Here is a 24,891-nt window from a genome sequence, read left to right as displayed (position 1 = left end):
AAAGAGAGAGAATACGGTAGCCCAGCGTATGTGCCCTCTTCCCTTCCAGCTTGCTCTCTGGATTTGCCTTTACCTCCCCCCCCCCCCCCCAGCCAGAATGCTCTGTGCCCGTCCCATGCTTTCCTGCAGTCTGAGGCCGAGCACAGCGAGGACGGGTGCACCAGGATTGCCAGGCCCTTCCTTTCAAAGACGGCGCCTGTATTTTGCCTTTACCTGAATGGCTCCTTACGTTGTTGTTCCGTGGAAGACGCTGCAGTGTCAGTGACCCCTCAGGACCTGCTTCCCGTTCCTTGGAGACCGGGGGAATTCTGCTTCACGGGTGGCACCTCTGCCCGTCTTGTGCTCCGGTTCTTATCCACGGTCATATACTTGAAACAGACGAAGAAAGAAGAACGTGCAAAACCTGCACCTTGTGTATTTCTACCCGGCTCGGCTGGCTGGGGCTTGTAGGAATCCTACAGCACCTCTCAGCCTGCTCTTTAATTCACTCCAGCAGACAGGGTTAAAAAAAAAAAAATAGCGTACAATGCGCATTTCCTAGATTTCAATGATTTTGTAAAAATGTATTCCTGTCTGTCTGTGACGCCATGTGACTGCGTGGCGCACTTCCGTGGCATCCGTGGCTGAAACGAGGCTGGGTTAATGTGGCCCTGATGCTTGCAGGGGATCCTGCGTGTGCTGGGAGGGGGCCACCTGCTGAATAGTTTGCATTAAAGGGGTAGATTCTTCAAGACGTTGCCGTAACTGTACCGTCGCTGCTTTTGTGGGGTGTTTGGTGTTTGTTTGTTTTTTTACTAGGTCTTTTCTTTCACCACAGTGGGGAATGCAAGGTGAACACATTTTCGTAGCCCTGTGCCCTGATTTTAAAACGTTCCTTCCCCCAGGCCTCTCTCGAGCCGTCCGTGCTGCTTTCCATGTGGTAACGCGACGCTGGCCTGGGACGCTGGTGAGGCTCAGCCTAGCGGCGCGCCCTGATTTTCCCACATTGGGGATGATTGGCATCTCTAAATAGGGGGGAGCTCTCCTTATCTTTCAATACTTCTGTTCCCTTAGGAATGAAAAATGGAGTGGGGGGGGGGCATTAATGATTCTGTTGCCTTTCCACCAACTGAATTATTGAGAACAAAAATTGTGCCACTGCAGTATTTACCAATTTCAAGGTGATTAGGATATTTCCTACTTTAATAACCTCTTTCCTGGAATAGGATGGCAGCAGATTGTGTTTCATGAGAACTGTGCCATGGAAGAAAGAATAAATTACGACATCTCCACCATCCATTTCTTTAAAAAAAAAAAACCAAACCCCCAAGAAGTAAAAGCAGAGCTGCTAGTACAGAATTTTCTAGAAAGTGCTGGATGGTTGGGTACGGCTTCCGCTCAGTAAGAAGGAACAGGTGATGCCATCTGGTGTTTGCCGAGGGCCACCTTATCTCGCTGTCTGATGCTCCCTTATTGCCACACCAGAGGGGCAGGGACCTGACCCTGTTCGTGCAGCCTCTGCCTCTCACTGTCATGCACTAAGTAAAATGCACTGCTTGCACTGTGTTGCCTGCTATAGGGAATATTGACCTTTGACGTCACTTGCTTATTTTTTTGTGCGCCTGCTTGTGGCGGGGGGGGGGGGCTATTTGTTTTTTATATGTGTATATTTTTTTATTTATTTATTTATTTATTTCGAATTTTTCTATACCGACATTCTTGAACAAAGATATCAAATCATATCGGTTTACAATTGAACATAACTGTCGCGGCTATGGCGTTACATCGAACATAGAACATTGAACAATAAACAATAAAATATAAAAATAAACAATAAAATAAAATATAAAAATAAACAATAAAAATAAAAATATATATTATGTTACTCTATGATGAAGCATTTCACTATATATTATTGTTGAACTGTTGACCTGTTCTATTTTTTTTTGCAGTAGTCTTGCTTATGGCGAAGCTATGGTTTTGTAGTCCCTCACTTTAGAGACAGTTCAGCGGTGAATTATGTTAATCTTCAATAATAATGAGCTCTGTTCCTTCCTCTGACAGTGGTCCTGGCCCTTCCAGTTACAGCACAGAATTACCACGTTTGATTCCCTTTTCCACCACTCACTGTGGGACCTTCATTGCCTCTGACGCCAACTTTGCACTTGTCAAATGACCCAAAGCCGCTGGTGAAAAGCAAGGCAAGAAGAAGGAGAGGAGGATGACAAAAGGACCCTGCAGCCATTTGTTGCCTTCCAATTCATTCTGTTTTAACTTTCTTTTTTTCCCTGACTGATTTTGAAAAAGTAAACCCCATGTCCCTTCTGCCAGGGACAGTAACCTTCAGACCGGGCCATGTTGGCGCACGCCCTGGGATGCGGCCATTATATAACTTGGGTGCAGATATGCGCACTGCACGCACACGTGTACGCCCGCCTAGCCGTGTAAATCCGGTTTCTACCATGTAAGGCAGTGTATTTTATGACTGGTGCAGTTTCACCACCCAGCTGAGAGTTAGGTCCTCAAAACCTCCCTGGTTTAATAGCCTGCACTCACCCCAGACCCTTCAAACCCATCAGAAATGGCTGGGGGGTTTTTTTGGGGGGGAGGGGGTTCAGTTACATTTCCTCCAAAGCAGAAGTAAATGTACCCAGTACTGGACCTGGGCACGCGCCCAGGCAGGGAAGTATTTACGTGCACATCTCTTGGCCCCGCCCCAGAACACCCGTGCCCCACCCAAACCACGCCCCCTTTTGAAATCAAGTGAGATGAGTGCATTGTGGGAGATCTGCCTGCCACTGGGCAGCTTTTAATATTCGCTGGGCATGCATAAGCCCAACTTGTGCACGCATCCCCCACCTCTCCTATTTGCAAGTTAATAAAAGGCACTACGAGCTTAAAAATATAGGCTTGGTTTATAATAATATAGAAACATTTTATTGGCAAAGCTTGGTTATGCATTTCTGACTGTATCCAGTCAGAGGGAATTCAAAATCAATATAAAAAAAAAAAAAAGTTACAGCTGCTGTATCAGAAAACAAAATAAGTTGCAAAATGTTTACAATGCTTATTGTATATCAGGATGGATACAATAGAGAAACACTAATTGTAGATGATAAAACAAATTGTTTGCATAATAGTAGTTGAATTTTCCAGATGTTTTTATATTCCCCTATTCCTGCTAGTGGAGAAATTAATCATCTAAACATCTGTTTGGATTTTTTAACCATAATTATTAGAAAAGCAGTTCATATTTTGGTAGGATGAGTTTATTTCTTATGCCCATCAATTCTTTTGTCACCATTTAATTATTTGTTGCCTGCACTGGAATTTTTATTTTATTTATTTTGGCACTTGTGGGGAGGGTAATACGGAATGCCCTTGCTGTAGGAAATCAGGACTTTCATTATTGCCCGACCTGTCCATGGGTAAAACTACTGGCGTGCTTTTACTCTCAGACCGAAGAGGAGTTCCAGGGAGCGGAGATTGGAGCAGGTCAAAGGGGCACAGAAAAATTACCCTGGGAGAAAGCAGGCGCATTTCTCCACGGGTAGTTTTTCATTAGGCCAGCACTTTGCTCTCTGCAGAGTCCGATTATTGCCTCCACAGCAGATACAAGAAGTCCCCACCCCAAAGAACTTACAGTCTAAATGGTAGCTGAGGCAAAGAGGTTTGCCGAAAGTCACAAGGAGCGTATCAGAGCGGGGAAGAGGATTTTCAATCCTAGCTCCTAACTGCTAGGCCATTTCTTCTCTTCCTCCTGATCTAGTGGGAGCCTGTGGATGTGTAAAATGAATTCTTTGACGCCATCTTGAATATCGTTCCCCTCCCCTCTTCTGTCGTAGATGAAGGCCTGTGGGATATGTTTGTAAAGGACATCCCTCAAGGCGCTACGTCCTATACCGTCAGCTTAGATAAACTAAGGCCGGGGGTAAGCTACGAGTTCCGTGTGGTGGCAGTGAACGACTTTGGCTATGGAGAACCAAGCGTTGCTTCTGCTGCAGTGTCAGGTAGGTGGCTTCTACTGAATCCCCCTTAAGGTGGGATTCATACATTGCATACATTGTGACCCGGTGAAACAAGGAAGAGCTAAAGTTGGTTGTGAACTGAGTCTTCAGAGAACACCCAGCCGGACTCTCCACAATGAATATTCATGAGACTCCTTTAGTTACATTACAGGCCTTGGCAGTTTCTTCCTGTTCAGTTGGAACCAAGGCTGAGGTCCGGCCCTATCAGCCCTCATTCAGAAATATCTGGAGATTTGTCCTCGCTTTTACGTACCCTGTCCCCTTCCCCTGCCCCAACACTCCTAGTCAGGTCAGTGCTAGGGGTCATGCACCAGGGCTTCCTCCAGAACCTGAATCCAGCTGCTAAAAGGTCCTGAATTGACCTTTTTGAAAATTTAGTACAGCTAAGTACATTTATTCAAGATCCTAATTTCACTAGACACCTAAATTTAGGATCCTAAAAACTGAGTGTCAGCGCTAGGTACCCAACTTAGGTGCCTAAATCTAGGCAAATGTAGGCCTCAATTTAGAATCCTACATTTTAGGTCCCTAAATTCAACTAAAATTAAGCTCCCATCTTTTTTTTTTTTTTTTTTTACATCTCAGCCACTCAATGTCACCCTTAAGCAATGACCACAACTCCCCTCTTCCCTGGAGAAGGCTATGAACCCTGGCTCTGCATCATCCCCGGCCCCTACCAAGCCAGGAAGCAGAAGACTTGGCTCCAGAATTTAGCTGGGGGCTTTCTGTGGGAGCCACTGGGCCTGCCCTCTACCTTCTCTTTTGATAGATTGCATGAATTGGGAAGAGGGAAACATTCAAATTGTTTTAGCAACAGCTCAAAGACATCCTTTGCAAGCAGTTTCAGTGGTAGAGAAATGTCTTGCTATTGCTTTGCATAATATTTGGAATTGTTTCCTGCTTTCCCGAATGATGCTCGATAGCTGATAGCAATATTAAAGTTTGACTTATTTATTTATAAATCATTTATATTCCGCTTATTATGGAACCCATTACTAGGCAGATTACAATAAAAAGTTATACAATAAAACAATCAATACGATTTAAAACAATAAAAACATAAGCGGTTTGGAAAAGTAAAGACTTTAGCTGTTTGTGAAAGACCTTGATGTCATCAAGCATTCGTAAAGAACCTGCAATCTAAGCTGAAACATTTAAGGAATCTTAACTTATCTGCTGCATGCACTAGAAATGTAGGGTTTAAGTAACAGGCAGATATCCTGATCAGATTTCTATAGAGGGGCTATGTAGTTGAAATAAAATGAAAAAGCACAGTGTGATCTGCAGGTGGTAGCAGGGGTCCTTCGCCGTTTTATTGCAGGGTTACAAGGCAAAGAGATGAGATTCCGAACCTGTTTCTTTAGCAGTTAATAAGTCAGATTGAAAAAAGGTCATCTAAAGCTAGCAGTATTCTCTAGAATCCTCCAACTGTAACCTTTTTTGCTTTTTTGACTGTCTCCTATTTAGGTTTTACTTCTAGGGCCCCTTTCTTTTCTTTTCCAAATGCATTATATGTCTTATATTTTGTCATGGCCGTAAAAGTCTATTTAAAAAATCTTCCTTTATGTCACTCCCCCTGCATTCCTGGTTCATGAGGACGGTTTCCTGTGTTGTGCTGTGTTTATGCTTCCTGAAGGCATTTTTCCAAGTGATTTTACCTGGGGAATGTCGGCGGCTGAAAGTGGTCGCACTGCTTATCCTTAACCCCACCAAGAGGCGGAGGGCTGGAGGAAGGACAGGGCCAGCAGGCAACGCACAGGAGCTTTAGAGATCTCCACATGTGCTTTACAGGGCTGGAAAAGAAGGTGCAATATCATTCCCGCAAATTTTCAACAGGAAACTCCGAGGGAAGTTCGCCTCTGCGAATTTGCTTGCAGGCCCGCAGGTGCAAAGTACCGCCAGGCCTGCAAGCGACATAGGGCGTTTAAATGTCCTCCTCTTTGTAGCGCGGGGGGAGAGATTTTCATGAGAATCAACACAGCCAGCCCCCCCAGTATACTTAGACTCTGGCTCTGGTAGACGTGGCTTTCAAACGTCTTAAGCATTGGCACTGCCACTGGAATGAAATAGGGAAAAAAATCAAAGCTCTTGATGGTTTTGTTCGTTTAGCTGCCAACTGAATTATCTGAAGAATGTGTTTGCCAGCGGTGAGGAACATCCAGTCCTTATTTGACTGATAAGGAACTGCAGCGTAGGTGTTTGACGAAAATGAACCTTGCCATTTGTTTTTGTTTATATCAGTGGCTCTTTATCTGCCAAATGAAATGCTAATGAAACAATCATAAGAATACATTATCCATGCCCGCATTCCGTCAGGCTTTTAATAACTCTTTAAACCACAGAAAGATCTTTTCTTCAGAACCCATACACTCTGAAATGTTGAAACTGTTGAGAGATGCATGTCTTAGATTGTATTTCTTTCTGCTTCAGTGGCCCTACAGTTCATTAATGTGCTTTTCTTTAATATCCCCCTGAAATTGCTGCATTCAAACAGGAGGCCACCGAGATTGAAAATCCCAGATCCTGGCAGTTCAGAAATGTGCAGTCTGAGGGCTGATTAGTTGCATAAAGGGAGCATCCCGTATCTCATCATTTCCAGTATTCAGATGATGGTGGGGCTATTGGGGAAAGCTGGATCCTCATTGATTTAAAATGCAAGGCTCATGACTGGGTGAACGCATTTCTGGGACATAGAAAAGACCAGTGGATGGTGAATTGTCCACAAACGTCCTCCTGAAGCCCTTCTTTGGCTGCTGAACCTTGCCATTGAAACTTAGCTCCTGAACATGTTAGCATTTGCAGAAATAAAATAGAACGTCCACATGCCTTGGGCTTAAAGTGAGCATGAGTCACACATGAAATGATTTTAGTGGCCTCGTCTCTTCTGCATCCTATTATTTAATCATTCCTGATTCTTATATGCTCAGTAGAGATGAAGACAGGACAATACTGAAATAGCCAGGGCTTTTGCAATTAAATCCCGAATGCATTGGCACAGCTATAAAAGGGTTTAGAGTGTGCGTTGGAGGTCAAGAGTGAGGTGTACTTGTAGAGCAGTGTTGTGACTCAGTACTTTAAGAGTAAGGAATACTGCTGGAAAGGGAACTGAAGGGCTATTGTACGGTAGATGGTGTTAGAGTGCTGGATTAGCAATTGCTAGCATGGTGTCAATCAGAATTGGAATTAATTAGTAGATCTGTACATAGAGTAGCAGGAAGGAAGAAGCAGGTTAAAAGTGAGGTGCGCTAGAGTATGTATGTGAGGGATGCAGCTCAAAGTTCATTTAATATTGGTGTAGATGTTAGCTTCTCCATCTAAGGTAGTAACTAGTTAGCACCATTTCACACGTTGATGATTCAAAGTAGTGACTGCATTATCAGGGGATTAATAAAGCTAAACTTCTGTATACAAGTGGGTAGAAAGGGTATGATGAAAGCATTGCCTGGATTTCTTGTGATAAGTCTGTATTTGCCTGTCTGTGTTGTTTCTCCTTCTAGCCCAGCTGGAAACTCCTTTTTACGAGGAGTGGTGGTTCCTGCTAGTGATGGCTCTTTGCAGTTTGATCCTCGTACTTTTGGTGGTGTTTGCTCTGGTCCTGCACGGTCAGAGCAAGAAGTACAAGAACTGCAGCACAGGTGACTTACCCCCTGGTACAGAGGGAACCCCCCTTCAGAACCCTGAGAGCATGAATTACCAGGCTGGCATTAAATCACCGAGTCGCTACACGCAGCCCAGTGAGCACAGATCGGATTCGGAGTGCTGTGTCTGAGATCAATTCATGCTGGTTTTCATCGATCTGTATCATTTAATTCAGAATGACTTGGTTAGGTAGATAAAGGAAATCAGTAATAATTCTTGGTATACACACAAAATGATTGTTTTTACAGATGTAAATGTCCTATTTTGACAATGGTTTTAATGTAATTCTGTCTCCAGTGGGACCCCACCCTCCCCCCCCCCCCCAGTACTGTACAACTTCTTGATCTGAGCCAAAAAGCCGAGGAAGTCTGTCTCCAGCTCCGAGGATGTTTAACCAGAAAGCTGAGGGGGGGGCTGATCTGAGTTTCTGCGGGGGTGGGCCGGGGCGCGGTCTGGGCAGGGGAAGTGTGCGCTGGCAGCCGGAGGAGCAGTAAGTATCAAAAAAAGAAAATCGTGGCTATAGTAAGAGATAGCGTAGGGGTCGGGGAGGAGAGGGGAACAGGGAGGAAGGATAGGGTTATGGTTAGGGAAGGCCACGTGAATTTTTAAAACATACCCCCCTGCCCCCCCCCCATTGCATGCGTGACAGACACTCGCCCGCACACGCCAGCGCCGATTATAAAATCAGGCACACACACGTGCGCGCAGATATTGCATTTTATAGCATGCACGCGGCGATGTGCGCGCGTTATAAAATAGGTGCGTCCGTGTGCGCACATGCACGCGCCTTTTAAAATCCACCCCCCAATGTAAATTAGGCCATGTTCCTGTTACATTTCAAAATATGTGAATGGTGTAGTATGTAAGGTATCCTTAAACCTCTCCCTGCTTGAGAGAAACCAACAGCAATGCCTAACCTCATACATGGATTTCTGATGAAGCTTGACCTCAAATAGCTCTGCAAGGGATCGTTTTTCTGGTGGATTGAAAAATCTCCCGTCCCGGTGTTACAGTATTTTCTCCTCCACGCCTTTGTTCATTCCACTGTTCTCGGTTTCTTATTCTCCCCTTCTCTTCATTTTTGTCTGTCGTTTTTTTTTTCCTTCTGTCCTTATCCTTCCTTTGTCTGCTTTCATCTTTCTCCTCCTTACCTGACTGCACGGATAACAAACCTGCATCGTGTGTATTAGTTTGGCAGCTCTGATGCCGACAGCGCCATTGTCGTTCTTCCTGAAAACAGAGCAGGGTTTCCCAAAAAATGGGCAGCTAAACCCGGGTGGTGGAAAAGCTGGAGCTTTAAGTTTTGTGGTCCCTGTCTTCCTTTCTGGTGAGTGCTGTACTGATAGCCGTCCTGTTCCAATTGATCTCTAGGTAAAACCATATTGAACGTGGAAGAGACTGTGACACTGGACAATGGAGGTTTCACGGCCCTGGAGCTCAATAGCCGACACCTCAATGTTAAGAACACCTTCTCTAAGAAGAATGGGACAAGGTAGCAGCAGAATGACTTCTTTCATACCTTTATGTCTATTTCATCTGCTGTCTTTTTCTTCCTTTAATTTTAATTTTATCCTCAAAATAAAGTAAAAGCCAGTATTTAAGTCACTCAGGCCATGATGTAATAAGACATGAGTTAAAAAAAAAAAAGTGCACTGAACTTCAGCACACATTCTCTATCCTCAAGAGCTAAAAAAAGAAAAGTTAATTCCCAATTTAGTAAGCTAATCGTATGTTAATGCATGGGGAGTTTAAAAAACAAAAAAGCACACTAAAACAAAATTATGTGCACAAAGACAGGCTTAGTGTGCATAAAACACAATTTGTGCGCACAAACTGTTTTCTGCACAGTAAACATGTTATGTGCATAAAACATGATCTAGGTGCACAAAACATGTTTTTTCTCCATGGACAAGCAGCCACAGAAGTGGGGTGAAGTCATCTGATGGTGCCGAGAGGTCAGAAAGACTAGAAGGTCTTTTTGAGCATGTATGGACCTTCTCGCACAGCCAGCTGAGTCTTCTCAGTCTTTCTTTCCACTCTCGTGAACAGGCGCAAATTGCTCTTCTTTCTTTTGGCATTACCCAACAAGTCTTCCTAAACTGAATTCGACATTGCCTCGGTGATTTTTAAGATGGCAAAATCAGAACCGAGTTTCAAGCTCTAAGAAAATGTACTTGACCAATTTTAATGTGTCAGATGTCTGGGACCTTCTCGTGACGTGCCAAATTGCTATCACGTACCCCGGGATCAGAATATCTAAGAGCTACACACTCCCTGACCTTTTTAGACTCACCTAACTCCTTTTCTTCTGGAAAAAGAAGAAAGTCTGCATTCGCAGAGGGACCTTCACCCAACGTGTGGTAGTAGAGTCAACCTTAAAAAAAATATATAGGGCTCCTAAATGCATTCAGACACCATGATTTTGGACAATATAGCAAAAACGTCTTCCAAATCTCTAGAATAGTTAAGCTCTAGAATAATAGCTCATCAGCTGCAAATGGTTCAATACATACATGCTGGTCTATAAAAATTAAAATCTCTAGCAGAAGAACTTGTCATAGATAAAATGAACCACTTTATTCCTGCAGTTCAGGCGACAGAAGATTGTGGCAAATATCTAATAAGATTGACATAGGATGCCTACGAGTCTTCTAGAATGCTGGCGATAGCTATTGAATCCAGAAGGTTTGCTTAATTTTCACCCAACGTGAAAAGGCCCTTTTCACCCAACGTGAAAAGGGCCAAGTTCTCTCCTGCTTGCAGTCCTGACTCAGCAGTGCAAGCACTATTCCCCTTCCAGGAAAGAGGGAGGTAAGTCATGCTTTTCAACGCCAAAGGATACCGCACAAAGAGAGAGGTAACCCTCACACTCTGGTGCCAAAGATTTACAAGTAGAGTAAAAAAAAAAAGTCCTCTGAGGCTCATAGGTCAGAACGGAGATCAGCACAGGAGTTGTTGCTGTCCAGTGAGTCTCTTTTTTAACGCAGGCTGTGCCAGTGCCTCGTCAGTACATGAATCTGCTCAATGTCTGTGGGTCGTCTTCAGTGCTAACACTCCAAAAAGCCTAGGAATACTCTAAGAAAGTCACTGCCGAAAGGACAAAGCATTTCAACACTGAAAATGTCAATTCTCTTCCTGGAATCAAACAGTTCCTCTCTCTGGCAGTTCCTCCCACATTCATTTGTGAAAAGATTTGGGAAGACTTTGTAAAGAATTATTTTCCTTGGAAGACATGAAAGCAACTTGGATACATTAGGAAAATGATAGAGGAAGTGGCCCCTACTTTGGATGCCATGGCTTTGAAGTTAGCTGCCCCAATCCACTCTTCCACCATATCAGTGAAGGAGGAAATGGTTCAAACCCATTCAGAATCACAGAGTTCTTCTGCCAAGGATAATATACCTCTGGAAGTTCCTATTATTGGATTATATGATTCCTAAGAAGGCTCAGAGCTCTCCAGTGTTCAGAGGACAAAATATCCACGCTTCCAGTCTCTCCCCTCAGCAGCTGTCTCCCCCTGAAGATAAGTCCTACCCCACCCTTGTGCAGAAGATGGCTAATGAAATTCCTTTAAAATTACAGGAGGAATCAGAGAAGATGCTGAAAGACAGATAGTGGCAACTTCAAACCAGAATGTGGCAAACACTTCTATCCATTCTCTCTGTATTAAGGAAGTCAGATCTTAAATACAGACTTCAGCCATAACCGGGACATGAGAAAGTTCAACTTTCCCATCATTCTGTGGTAGTAGAGTCAACCTTAAAAAAAAATATAGGGCTCCTAAATGCATTCAGACACCATGATATTGGACAATATAGCAAAAACATCTTCCAAATCTCTAGAATAGTTAAGCTCTAGAATAATAGCTCATCAGCTGCAAATGGTTCAATACATACATGCTGGTCTATAAAAATTAAAATCTCTAGCAGAAGAACTTGTCATAGATAAAATGAACCACTTTACTCCTGCAGTTCAGGCGACAGAAGATTGTGGCAAATATCTAATAAGATTGACATAGGATGCCTACGAGTCTTCTAGAATGCTGGCGATAGCTATTGAATCCAGAAGGTTTGCTTAATTGTGTATCTGGTCCTTATGAGGATGTACACAAGGAGCTTGCAGATGCTTCTTGAATGGGAGATAATCTTTTGCGGAGAAAGTAAAGGAAACAGTTGATGTGCTACCGTCCTTACTCTTTCATTAACTAAGGCATAGCAACTCTCAGCCTCAAATTTATAGAAAGCAATATTATTGCTCAAAAAAAATGCCATCAGTGCCCTTATCCACGCCCTTATTTCCAGCAGCAGCAAAACAAATCATGTACCAGACAGAGGAGGCAGCCTAAGCCTCTACAACAAATGCAGACCAAAGCCAATTCTAATTTTTGACTAGAACTTTAACAAAACTTTCCTACTGCCCTTGAATGGGTTTCCATTAAGAAACCCATTCATTGTATAAGGGGTTATGGACATGCCCCAAAAACGTGCATCCAAGCACTCGTTAATCTGTGACTAGGCTCAGCGCACAATACTGCATCGGCCTGTTTGAGATTTCAGAAGATGTTCCTAGTTCCCCTCAAACTAGAATTGCCAAATTTATGAAATATCTGAAACCTCCAATAAAAGATCTTCCTGTACGCTGGATCTGAATGTAGACCTTCTTCAGCTTATGAAACTGCCATTTGAATCTTAGCAACAGCAAAACTAAAATTCCTTTCTTGGAAAATGTTATTTTTGATAGCAATTACTCCTGCTCAAAGAATAAGTGAATTGCAAACGCTAGTTTCGTACCTTTTTTGGTTTCAATGTTTTTACAAGAGCAGTCGTGAAACCTCATCCTAAATTTCTCGATTTTTAATTTCATTGAAATCAGTCCATTGTGTTAACTGCACGCTTTCCAAGATGACGCACCCATAAAAGCAAACAGGACTGCAGAAAAGCTTTAATTTTCTATTTGCAAAGGGCACAGTCCCACAGAAAATCCTCAACTCCACCCTCATTTCTTTTAATGTAATCAACGGCACTTTTCAACTATGTATTACACTTCTTGTGAATGTTGTTTTTTTAATCCACTATGATGAGGTATGCTGGATAATGGGGAACATACATTTTAAATAGAATTCTCTTTGTAATTGTATTTATCTGCATTGCTCACTGCTGGTCTTCATAGTAAAGGCCCATCAGCTTTCTGCGTCCGTAGAAGATAATTTCAAAGCTGCTACCTGCTTTTCTGTATTTACCTTCACTGTTAAGTGCTGCCTAGTGCCTAGAGCCTGCTTTTGCATCAAGACAGCAGCTTTGGACAGGCTGTTCTATGAAGCTTATTTAATTAACTCCTTCAACTCTACTCTCCATCCTCAATTGCAGTGATCTGTTACTGACATGCAAAAACAACAAGCTAATCGTATGCAACCCTCGGCTTAGAAGTCCTCACTTGTGCCGCAGATATTATCCTGCTTGTCCATGGAGAAAGCAAAGTTGTTTATTTGTAACAGGTGTTCTCTATAGACAGCAGAATAAATCGGCCACAAAATTCCTCCCACCTCTGCTCTCAAAGCTTAGCTTGCTATTAAGACAGAGAAGGCTTGCACAGCAATGTACGGGAAGCTGTGTGCATGCTCAGAACATCCGTCTCTTTCTCCATTCTCTCTGTCTCGATGCCGTCAGAAGACATCACTCCCCTTGTGTGGCTGATTTATCCTGCTCTCCATGGAGAACACCTATTACAGGTAAGCACGAACTCCAAGTTCAGCCCCATAGATAATCTTAGCCCCAGAAACTTTACTCCTCCTCTGACCAGGAGTTAAATTGCAAGTGTTTAAGCCTATGCACCTCTGCACTAGAGAGAGACTGTAAGATATGCCATGCAGAGTCTGAGCAAGGTCCATCAGGCCTAACATCCTGTCTCTGATAGTTGCCAGTCTGTTTCACAAGCACCTGGCAGATCCCAAAAAATAGATCTGTTTCTTGTTACTCATTTCCAGGGATAGCAATGGCTTTCCTTACACTACCTGGTTAATAATTTTTTATGGACTTTTCCTCCAGAAACTTGTTCAAACCCTCTTTTAAATCCACATCTTCTGGCAACAGATTCCACAGTTTGGGAGGTAGAGTCTACCACAGGGAGGTAGAGTCAATGCTCAACACATTTATGCAGCTAAAACCTGGTGAAACCCTGTCCCCTGTAACTGGATACATGTGTGCAGGTAAAACTGAAAAGCCACAAGGGACCAGCTGTTGGTCTATCCAGGGCAGACTTTTCAAATTCAGATTTAGCTGCACAAGTCAGGGCACACAAATATCTGGCTTAAATTGGTAAACGCAACTGAACATCCAGCCAAAGGTAACCAGGTAAATTTACCTGCTTAGTAGGCTTTGAATATCCACCTCTAACTTTATAATTATCCCAGTAAATAGAAAGTGATCACAGAGTAAAGTTGCTGGATTCTTCCCTTGGCCGTGTGTTTTCTTACTGCTGTATGTGTTTGTGTTTATCCCTTTAAGATGAAAGGAAAATGGCCTTGGAGCTCTAAGGGGTTGTCGGTCACTGAATGTTTTCACTTAGTCTCGGTCTGTCTTTTTGCACTGGTCACAGATCCCCGCCTCGTCCGAGTCCTGGTGGCCTGCATTACTCTGATGAGGACATATGCAAGACATACAATGGAGCTGTGCTGGCAGAGAGCACCACACTGACCGAGAAGCCACTAGAGTTATCAGAATCAGAAGTGAGTTCTGCAGGCATGCACCATTCAATCTCTCCTACCTATGCCAGTAAGAACAGACTGCCACACCTCATGGGGGTCCCTTTCCTTTTCTACTTCTCCCTTACCAGGTCATCCAAGGGAGCATCTGCTCTGCTTGAACATCTTTGTATTTTCTTGGAAGTACTGAAGTATAAAGCAACAAGTGCTAGATATATTAAACAGTGAAAATCAGGCACAAAGTAGCTTCAGTCAAAATGAGATATAGCTAAATATTCACAACCAGACCTCCCTAGGCAGGGGTTCTCAGCCCAGTCCTCAAGGCATACCTAGCCAGTCAGACTTTCAGGATATCCATAATGAATATGCATGGAATAGATTTGCATACGGTGGAGACAGTGCATGCTAATCTATCTCATGCATATTCATTGTGGATATCGTGAAAATCTGAAGGGGCTACTATCCAAGCAGCAGAAACGCAGAGAGCTTGGGGACTACCTTAAAAAGAATTAGTGAGCAAAGGGTGTGAGTATATGTATTTCATAAGATCAGTCCAGATCCAGACAGAACTGTTATTTTCAGGAAATCTTTAATAGAAGCTGGAATTGCTTCAAAGTTCCACAAACAAAATAGCAGTATACAAAGTGAAGTTCCCCAGTACGGACTGTGTTTCACCATGGGCTACATCGGAAGGGATAAATTACCCTGGCAAAACCTTAATTCTATACAAAAAAAACCTTGAAACAAAAAAACAAAGGTGGCTTCTGAAGCTTGTCCACCCTTCATCTCTGCTGTCTTTAAAAGAGACAATGGCACTTCTATTTACACTATACAGTCCACAGGCCTCTGACACAGACAGAAGAACTAGACATAGATCTGGCTTAAGACATCTGTATGCGATATTAAGGGTTCGGTAACCTGTCTGCTATTGTGCACCTTGTTTCTCCCTTCCCCACACCTATCGGGGCCGTCGGTGCTACAGACAGTTCTTTCTGCTACCTCCTATACCTACACAATCCAAATGTTCAGAAAAGACCATGTGTTTTATCCACAAAATGAAACTTTTATTTGTCAGACTTTGCAGGATTAGCATGTAGAAGAAAATAAACAGTACTTGTCTCTAAAGTCCTTGCTACTTAACATTGTTTTTTACTAAATAAAGATCTGCGTCATTAGTGGTTTGAAATGTGCCATAAACCTTAGCCTGCTTATAGTATTAATAATAATGGTAACTAACTGGCTAAGCCCCATCCAACTTTCAGAGAGTCCTTTCTGTTTACCTCTAGAGTAGTCTGGCTGGTGATCTCAGGGACCATCTTGAGGGAAAAGCTTGTTCCCTGGTCCTTGTACTGGCTGGGCTGAGGAGGCGTCTCCCAACTCTGGGACTGTCTCTGGCTTTGTGGCTGGTGGCCAGATATCAGGCAGTGCTTTCCTCTCTCCCATCTGCCTGGACAATCCTGGTCCTCTACCTCCTCAACACTGGGAGGGGCAGGGTTGATGCCTCCACGTCGTCAGGTGTTCTTTTTTTATTGTATGCCCTTTCTTATAACAGCTAATCAATATGCAAAAGGTTCATGCATAGTATTGCAATGGGCAGATGGTGTCATCTCTGCATTTCAGATCACTGACTTCCTCCTTTTCCATGGGGGGGGGGGGTCACTGCTCCTGCCTCATGCAGACTCTGGACTGTATCTGGTCATGTCTTGGCCAGTGCTGTTTTGCCATGTCAGCAATTATCTTCCTTTCAGATGTTCCCCCTCTTCCATTGGGGGGGTATCACTGCTCCTGACCAGTGAACTGTCCTTGGACAGACTGTGTTTTCTGCTCTAGGGGATTAAGTTGTTTTTGAGTTTCTGCCCTGGCTATCCTAGGGCCGCTTACTTTTTATTTAGAAAGGAGCTTACAGTCAACAAGCTGATCTGATAAGCTGGGTAGCATTGTTATGCCGGTCAAAGTTCTTATCTTGTTTCTCTCTGCTGAGACAGTGTTTCTTTGCTGGAACATACATCTCAGCATCCATCTTTTAAAGTCTGTGTCCCTCTGAGGTCATTATTCATATTTTGTTGCATACAGTGGTATGGATGGAAGTAGTTATGTGAATGGTGTGCATGCAATATTGTGCTTTTGAGCTTTTAATTTCATGTCTTTGTGTATGTACTTGGGGATCAGACTAAGTTAAAGTCTTTTTGGACCCTCAACTCCATGAACTGGGTATGGGTTAACACTTTTAATTAAGGTTTTTGAAATGTAACACATTTTTGCTATGTTGTATTTTGCATTTCCCTTGAATATTTTTTGTACTTTATAATTGTTGGGAAATGTGTTGTTACCTTCTTACTTTGTCACCTTTATGCATACAGTGGTAGAACATCTGGTATCTCCCTTAGACATTTAAGGTGGAAAGAAAAGGAAAAGTGTTGCTAGTTGGAGATTTGAACCTGCCTGATGTGGTTTCCCTTCTGCAGAATCTGTAAGAAGCAGAGGGATTGTGAATGTCCTTCAAGTGATTCTGCTCAAATAAATGGTGATGTAACTCACAAGGTCAGGGGTAATACTGGACCTGATTCTCACAAATGGAGACTATCTCGAATGTCCAGGGGGTTGCTTACCTGATCACCAGTGATCATCAGATGATATGGTTTGATATGAAGGCCAAGGCAGAGAGAAGTCACACAAAGATCAAAGCCCTGGATTTCAAAAATACTGACTTTGAGGAGAAACTGGAAGACTAGGAGAAGATAAGTGAAGTAGAACAACATTGGGCCAAACTAAAAGGAGTTATACTGGCAACAAACTTTATGTAAGAAAAGTAAATAAAAGCAGGAAGAAAAGGAAGCAAATACGGCTCTCCAAGGAGGCAAATTTTAAAAAATTGAGGCAAAAGGATCAGCATTCAAAAAGTACACTGGGAAGAATATCTGGAGAAGCTGAATGAGAAGAGGAAAGAAGTCAGGATGGCAAAACCTAAAGTGGAAGAAAGGATTGCCAAAGAGGTAAAGCAAGGTGCCAAAGCATTTTTCATCTATGTCAGAGAAAGGAGGAAGGCCAGAGGTGGAGTTATAAGACTGAAAAGTGGCAAGGAGCAATGTGTAGAGAGAGCTGAGAAAAAAACTGAAATATTAAACAAGTACTTCTGTTCGGTGCTCACTAAAGAAGACCCTGGAAAAGGGCCAATGCAGATTGTCAAGAGTCCCTCTGTACCGAGGAAGGGACGGAAGGCGCACGCAAGATGCTTACTGCTCTGTTGCTTACTGCTCTGTTGCTTACTGCTCTGTTGGAGCAGTAAGCAACAAAATAAAAAAATCTACAGGTAGGAAAAAGGGTTTAGAGGGTGGGGAGGGGAAGGGGAAGGGAGGTTAGGGTAGGTGGCGATGCGTCGCCACGCGAAACTTGCAGAAATCTACCCCCCTTGCGCGCATGGATTACAAAATACGGTGCACATGTGCACCGTGGCCCAACAATTTTATAACATGTGCGCGCTGGCACATGCATGTTATAAAATCGGCACGTTCATGCTAGGAAGCATGTGCAAATGGACATGCATGTGCAGCTTTTAAAATCTACCCCTAACTGTAATGGAATTTGAGAGAGTGGGATAAACACAGATATTCCCTAGTGGCTAAAGGACAGAAATGAAGAACGGGTGTGACGATTCTACATGGAGGTAACCTGCATGGAGTGGCAGTTTTAACTAGCCAGTGGTGCATTCAAGGGATTTGGCATCATCTACAGTTAATGGATGGTTTAGCTATCTGGCTGTTACATTACTTCAATGAAGTTTGATCAAGTTCACTCATGATGGTGGTAGGGCAAGGGCAGTCGGCTGTTTTGTTTCTTCAGCCAGGGCAGGTCCTTTGTGTACCTCAAGACGGAATTAATAATTACATTTGGGAGGGGGAAAGTCTGACCATCACCTACTTGTCTAGCTTGGGTGACGCCGCCTTACGCTTAGTATGCCTACAGACAAAAGTGTTGAAAAAGGGGAGAGGTCAGGCCATTATTTGCTTTCACAGGTTGGACGGAGTGACCTGCAAAGAATGGCAATTGCAACCCTATACACCTTGCTGGGCAGACTGGATGGACCATTTTGGTCTTTTTCTGCTGTCATTTACTGTGTTCTGGTGAGTCGGGAGGAGAGGGTTAAATATCTTTTCCCCAGTTTTTCTGTGGCATAAAGAAAAAGTCCTTCCACAGTATTGTTTGGCTTTTCCATTTCAGTTTTCTACAGCCCGAGGACATCACCTCCAGGATGGCCCCAACGGACCAACTGATTCAGCCACAGCCCTGCTGAATTTTCACACCTCCTTAGCTGCCTTTTCAAGTTATCCACTGTATTATCTTTTCTTTCTGATCTATAATGGTCCTTTGCATCCCAATCTATTCTTTCTCAGACTGCCGAGAGTATTCCCAACTTTCGCCATTTGTTTGAGCAATCCTAATGACTTTGTCCCTAGATGTTCCCCTAGTTTAGTACCCAATCGTACGTCTACCTCTCTCTTCATTATTTATTTATGAATGGCAAACCCGTCCGCCGTTACGAACTAGTGATTTTCACACGGAATGACGGCATATAAAACACAGAAATCCTTCTGTCCCTCACAGGTTATTTTAATATCTCGGATTTTGGGAAGTAAATATTGTTCTCGTGCAGAATAGGAAGGCATTGGCTTGATATCCAGTGCTTTCATGGGCCCCTTTGTTGATCGGCGGCCTACCCGTATATTGGAAGGAGCCCTTCTAGTAGAGCGGTGTTAATGGGCTGCCACTGGACTTACTGTTAGGGATGTCAGCTTTTGATCACGGTGGGAACTGTGTACAGAGTCTGCTTCTGTGAAGTTCCGGCCATTTTTTTTTTTTTATCTGTCATTCCCTGCTTCTTTCATCTGCTGTGCTTTTTTTGTATTTAATACTCTTCAATGCAGAGCGTTCGCAGAGTGCCTGTGACAACCAGCAATATTTTATCAGGAATTTGCCTCTCAGGATTCTTCAGAAAAATACATTGTTATCTTTTTTTAAGGTATTGAGGATTATAAAAACACATCAGGACCATTTCCTCCATGCTGAGCTGATGTGGGCTTTGCCCTTTTCAGGACAGTATTCTTGATGTTATGTTGCTCTTGGATTTCTTCAAAGTATATCCAGTAAAATGGATCCTGCAACCTGTTCAAACCATTTTATCTCTGTGAAATTTGGGGTGGGGGAGGTGAGTTTAGGGAAGGGGGGGTTTCCCTTAACTCTTTTGATGCTTTAGGTCAAGATTCTTCTTTGTAAAACAGCAAAGTCATGAATATCATCCTCATTTTCAATTCAAGAAATGCTATAGCATCTGAAAGCTGCTTCTGGCACTAGGGATGTGCATTCGTTTCAAAGGAATGAGTCAAACAACTACGAATGAAGCCATTTTTGGTTCATTATAAAGGAAAACAAACTGAAGGTAGCCTCTGCCAAAAATACCTGAAAATGTTCCGGTATTTTCGTATATCGGTGCAATTAAAAACGAACAAATGGGCCTGCCCGTGGAGAGCTGGCCAGGAAAACTAGCAGGAAGAGTCCACAAAATTACTTGCCCAAGTATCCTGTCCCCTGCCCCCTTCACCTCTCAATCCCTTCATCTCCTGAGCGAGAGCACCAGCCTGCCTTAGTTACCTCCTTACAAAAGCTGCAGCCAGGAAGAGCAAAGGAAGGAGAGAAAAGAGCAGACAGGCACCCGCCTCGGAGGGAAGGAGGCAACTGTGGATCGAGGCCTTCTGGGTTGTTCCTTTTATTAACTTTTCACATCCAGAGCACCTTTGATTGTATAATATAATCAACACCCCTGCTGGCTCATTAAAAAAAGCAATTCTCACTTAAACATTAATGATGAGGATCTTCTCATCATGAATATTTTCTAAATGTAAGAGACAAGGAAAAGAGCGACAGTAAAGAAATTAAAACAGTCTGATAAAAAAAATGTACAGTTTGATGCAGATAAAGTAGAATGCATAAGCCACACAATAGGGGGGGAAATTGGATTCAGATGACAGTCAAAGCTGGGCCCCGATGTTTACAGCCCAGGATGCCGAAATGCAGACATTAGGGAGAAAGCACAGGACTGCTTCTACGGCCAAGTCCAAAAGCAAAACACATTCAAGCAGCAGCAGCAGTGTCCAAATTATCAAGAAGGCTGCTCACCCTGTAAAAATGCTGCTAGCAGTAATTTTGTTTTGGGTTTGACAGTTGCTTGGTTTTGATTGTTAGTATTACTACCCTTAACATAAGGCTTGGGGGGATGACCTGCAAGGAGCGGCAGCTACTACCCTTAACATAAGGCTTGGGGGGATGACCTGCAAGGAGCGGCAGCTACTACCCTTAACATAAGGCTTGGGGGGATGACCTGCATGGAGCGGCAGCTACTACCCTTAACATAAGGCTTGGGGGGATGACCTGCATGGAGCGGCAGCTACTACCCTTAACATAAGGCTTGGGGGGATGACCTGCATGGAGCGGCAGTTACTACCCTTAACATAAGGCTTGGGGGGATGACCTGCAAGGAGCGGCAGCTACTACCCTTAACATAAGGCTTGGGGGGATGACCTGCATGGAGCGGCAGTTACTACCCTTAACATAAGGCTTGGGGGGATGACCTGCATGGAGCGGCGGTTACTACCCTTAACATAAGGCTTGGGGGGATGACCTGCATGGAGCGGCAGCTACTACCCTTAACATAAGGCTTGGGGGGATGACCTGCATGGAGCGGCAGCTACTACCCTTAACATAAGGCTTGGGGGGATGACCTGCATGGAGCGGCAGTTACTACCCTTAACATAAGGCTTGGGGGGATGACCTGCAAGGAGCGGCAGCTACTACCCTTAACATAAGGCTTGGGGGGATGACCTGCATGGAGCGGCAGTTACTACCCTTAACATAAGGCTTGGGGGGATGACCTGCATGGAGCGGCGGTTACTACCCTTAACATAAGGCTTGGGGGGATGACCTGCATGGAGCGGCGGTTACTACCCTTAACATAAGGCTTGGGGGGATGACCTGCATGGAGCGGCGGTTACTACCCTTAACATAAGGCTTGGGGGGATGACCTGCATGGAGCGGCAGTTACTACCCTTAACATAAGGCTTGGGGGGATGACCTGCATGGAGCGGCAGTTACTACCCTTAACATAAGGCTTGGGGGGGTGACCTGCATGGAGCGGCAGTTACTACCCTTAACATAAGGCTTGGGGGGATGACCTGCATGGAGCGGCAGTTACTACCCTTAACATAAGGCTTGGGGGGATGACCTGCATGGAGCGGCAGTTACTACCCTTAACATAAGGCTTGGGGGGATGACCTGCATGGAGCGGCAGTTACTACCCTTAACATAAGGCTTGGGGGGATGACCTGCAAGGAGCGGCAGCTACTACCCTTAACATAAGGCTTGGGGGGATGACCTGCATGGAGCGGCAGTTACTACCCTTAACATAAGGCTTGGGGGGATGACCTGCATGGAGCGGCGGTTACTACCCTTAACATAAGGCTTGGGGGGATGACCTGCATGGAGCGGCGGTTACTACCCTTAACATAAGGCTTGGGGGGATGACCTGCATGGAGCGGCGGTTACTACCCTTAACATAAGGCTTGGGGGGATGACCTGCATGGAGCGGCAGTTACTACCCTTAACATAAGGCTTGGGGGGATGACCTGCATGGAGCGGCAGTTACTACCCTTAACATAAGGCTTGGGGGGGTGACCTGCATGGAGCGGCAGTTACTACCCTTAACATAAGGCTTGGGGGGATGACCTGCACGGAGCGGCAGTTACTACCCTTAACAGAAACATGGGGGTAACCTGCACGGAGCGGCAGTTACTACCCTTAACAGAAACATGGGGGTAACCTGCACGGAGCGGCAGTTACTACCCTTAACAGAAACATGGGGGTAACCTGCACGGAGCGGCAGTTACTACCCTTAACAGAAACATGGGGGTAACCTGCACGGAGCGGCAGTTACTACCCTTAACAGAAACATGGGGGTAACCTGCACGGAGCGGCGGTTACTACTCTTAACAGAAAGCATGGGGGTGACCTGCACGGAGCAGCAGTTACTACCCTTAACATAAGGCTTGGGGATGACCTGCACGGAGCGGCGGTTACTACCCTTAATAGAATCATGGGGGTAACTTGCACGGAGCGGCAGTTACTACCCTTAACAGAAACATTGGGGGTAACCGGCACAGAGCGGCAGTTACTACCCTTAACAGAAACATGGGGGTAACTTGCACGGAGCGGCGGTTACTACCCTTAACATAAGGCTTGGGGGTGATCTGCACGGAGTGGCAGTTACTACCATAAGAAACGTGCTGGGCAGACTGGATGGACCGTCTGGTCTTTTTCTGCCATCGTTACCGTGTTAATATAATAATTAAAACCCAGCATGGTCATGTTTTGGTACATCTGCCTTTAGCAAGAGTTGACGAATCATCCGGTTAAGTCATATACGAAATGTCGAAATTAGATGACATGCAGAATAAAACTGGCAACAAAGGACCTATAAGACACTTACATGCATTCATTCTGCTACCGATGTAATCGTACTGCAGAAAACGTCTTAAACAAAAGGAGACTTAAAGAAAAAGAAAATAATTTATAGAAAAACTATGGGGAACATTGCCTGAGTGGAGGATGAAAACGGTAGATGTAAATGTGCTGGGGAGGTAGCTATGCCTAAAAGTAAACCTGTGATCCAGAAAAAAGATATAAATGTATAATTTCAGGAGGAAAATGCAAGATAAATAATTATACATACATATGTATAGCATTACAGTATTTCTAAAATCTATGGCGGTAATTTTCAAACCAGTGTGTGCCGCTCTTTGGCGCGTGCGCCCAGGTGCGCAGCCATTTTATAACTCGCACACGTATATGCGCACGTGTTATAAAATAGTCTGACCATATGCACATGTGCGCCTAGTTTTAAGCGGGCGCCCGCTTATGCGCATAAATCCCGCTTCTGCCACGTAAGTCGGGGGATTTTAGAAAGGGCATACGTCCACGCCATTGCCAGTTTCACCAGTTCACCCAGTTTAACCCCCCCTGGTTCAATAGCTCACACTCCCCCCCAGTTACCCCAGGACCTTTAAACCTCTCAGAAAAAAAGCTCGTTTCTTTTTATTTTTAAACTTGTATCTCAATCCTAGCAGAAGTAAACTTGCGTTCGCCCCGACACACAAGCATTTGCGCGCACATCTCTTGGCCACGCCCCGAAACGTCCATGTCCTGCCCAGACCAAGCCCGCCCCTTTATGGAAACATTTGAGATGTGCGCGCGGCAGCGGGTACACGCGCATCTGGCCGTTTGTCTTCAGCTTGGTGGGCGCGCACGAGTCCACCTTGAGTGTGTATCTCGTGCGTTTTTGGCGCTCACCGGGCTTTTAAAATTGACCTCTAAGGTAATTGAAATAATAGTAAACAAAAAGTAAAGAAACAAAAAAGTAATAAATATTACAAATATAAATGATAAAAATTATATTTATATATAAGTATCTACATATGCAAAATACTGACATACTGGTAGTAGGATAGCTACTCTGGGCTCTCCGTGCACACTGATAACAGAAGACGTGATCCATCCCTCTAGTGGCAGTCTTTATTAAGTTTGTGGCGATGAGAAGTTATTGGTTCCTACTCTGTTTTATTAAACAGACTCGGGGTCGGATGTATCATAAATCTGTCTAATTCTCTGGTAAAAAAGAAAAATATAAAGGTGCAGATCAATACTCCTGGTGGAAGCATTTAGATGTAAAGGGTACTCAAAGCTGATCCTGCAAAAAAAAAATGAGGATACCGTAACACATTTCTGATAAACCCTATCCAAAGTCTGTTTAATGAAAGAGGATAGAAACAATGTCTTCTCATCTCCACAGGAAAACCTAATAAAGGCTGCCACTAGACAGAAGTGCCACCATAAGACAGGCAATATGCATCTGGATCCTACTAATGCACCGATAGATACAAATTTAGCATTTATGTTTGTGATATTTATTCTTTGTTTATTATTTTTAAATTTGTATCTTTATTCATTATTTCTGCATCGTCATTTTTACTATTATTTCAATTATAGATGTTTATATTTTTCTTAAGTTAGTTATCTTGTATTTACCTTTTTATAATTAATAAGTGATATCTTTTGTATGGACCACATCACATTTATATCTACAGTTTTCATCCTCTAAGTATATGTTCATGCAGTGAGCCCCCAAAGTTTTTCTTTAAGTTCTGTTTTTAAGATATTTTCTGCAATATGATTGGATCTTTAATCATGTTTTTATGTCATTTTATTCTGCCCTTCATCTGTTTTTACATATTGGTCATAATTAATTGGACAATTCAACAATTCCGGATGCAAACAGATGTGCTCCAGCTTGGCCATGTCAGGTTTTAATTGTTATGCTTTATGCATTGTATTTTATCTACATTAAATTGTACATTTTTATCAGACTGCTTATATTATTATTTATTGTTTCCAGTTTCTGTACCTCTGCTTTTTTTTTTTTTCTGTTACATATACCAAAAAATT

General features: G+C 43.7%; 1 protein-coding gene across 2 annotated transcripts in view; it reads left to right on the top strand.

Moving 5' to 3' along the window:
- SDK1 (sidekick cell adhesion molecule 1) overlaps window positions 1-24,891 on the top strand; it is a 728,283-nt gene that overhangs the window by 700,813 nt on the left and 2,579 nt on the right. For both annotated transcript variants that reach the window (XM_029576917.1, XM_029576918.1), the window contains exons 40-43: window positions 3,825-3,989; window positions 7,505-7,642; window positions 9,018-9,138; window positions 14,241-14,370. In XM_029576917.1, the coding sequence (XP_029432777.1) occupies window positions 3,825-3,989; window positions 7,505-7,642; window positions 9,018-9,138; window positions 14,241-14,370 (554 nt within the window). The remainder of the gene's footprint in view (window positions 1-3,824; window positions 3,990-7,504; window positions 7,643-9,017; window positions 9,139-14,240; window positions 14,371-24,891) is intronic.

The sequence above is a fragment of the Rhinatrema bivittatum genome, chromosome 14 (genome assembly GCF_901001135.1).
Source record: "Rhinatrema bivittatum chromosome 14, aRhiBiv1.1, whole genome shotgun sequence".
Classification (NCBI taxonomy): domain Eukaryota; kingdom Metazoa; phylum Chordata; class Amphibia; order Gymnophiona; family Rhinatrematidae; genus Rhinatrema; species Rhinatrema bivittatum.
Note: the sequence above shows the minus strand (reverse complement) of the source record. Positions and strands in the feature narration are given on the sequence as shown.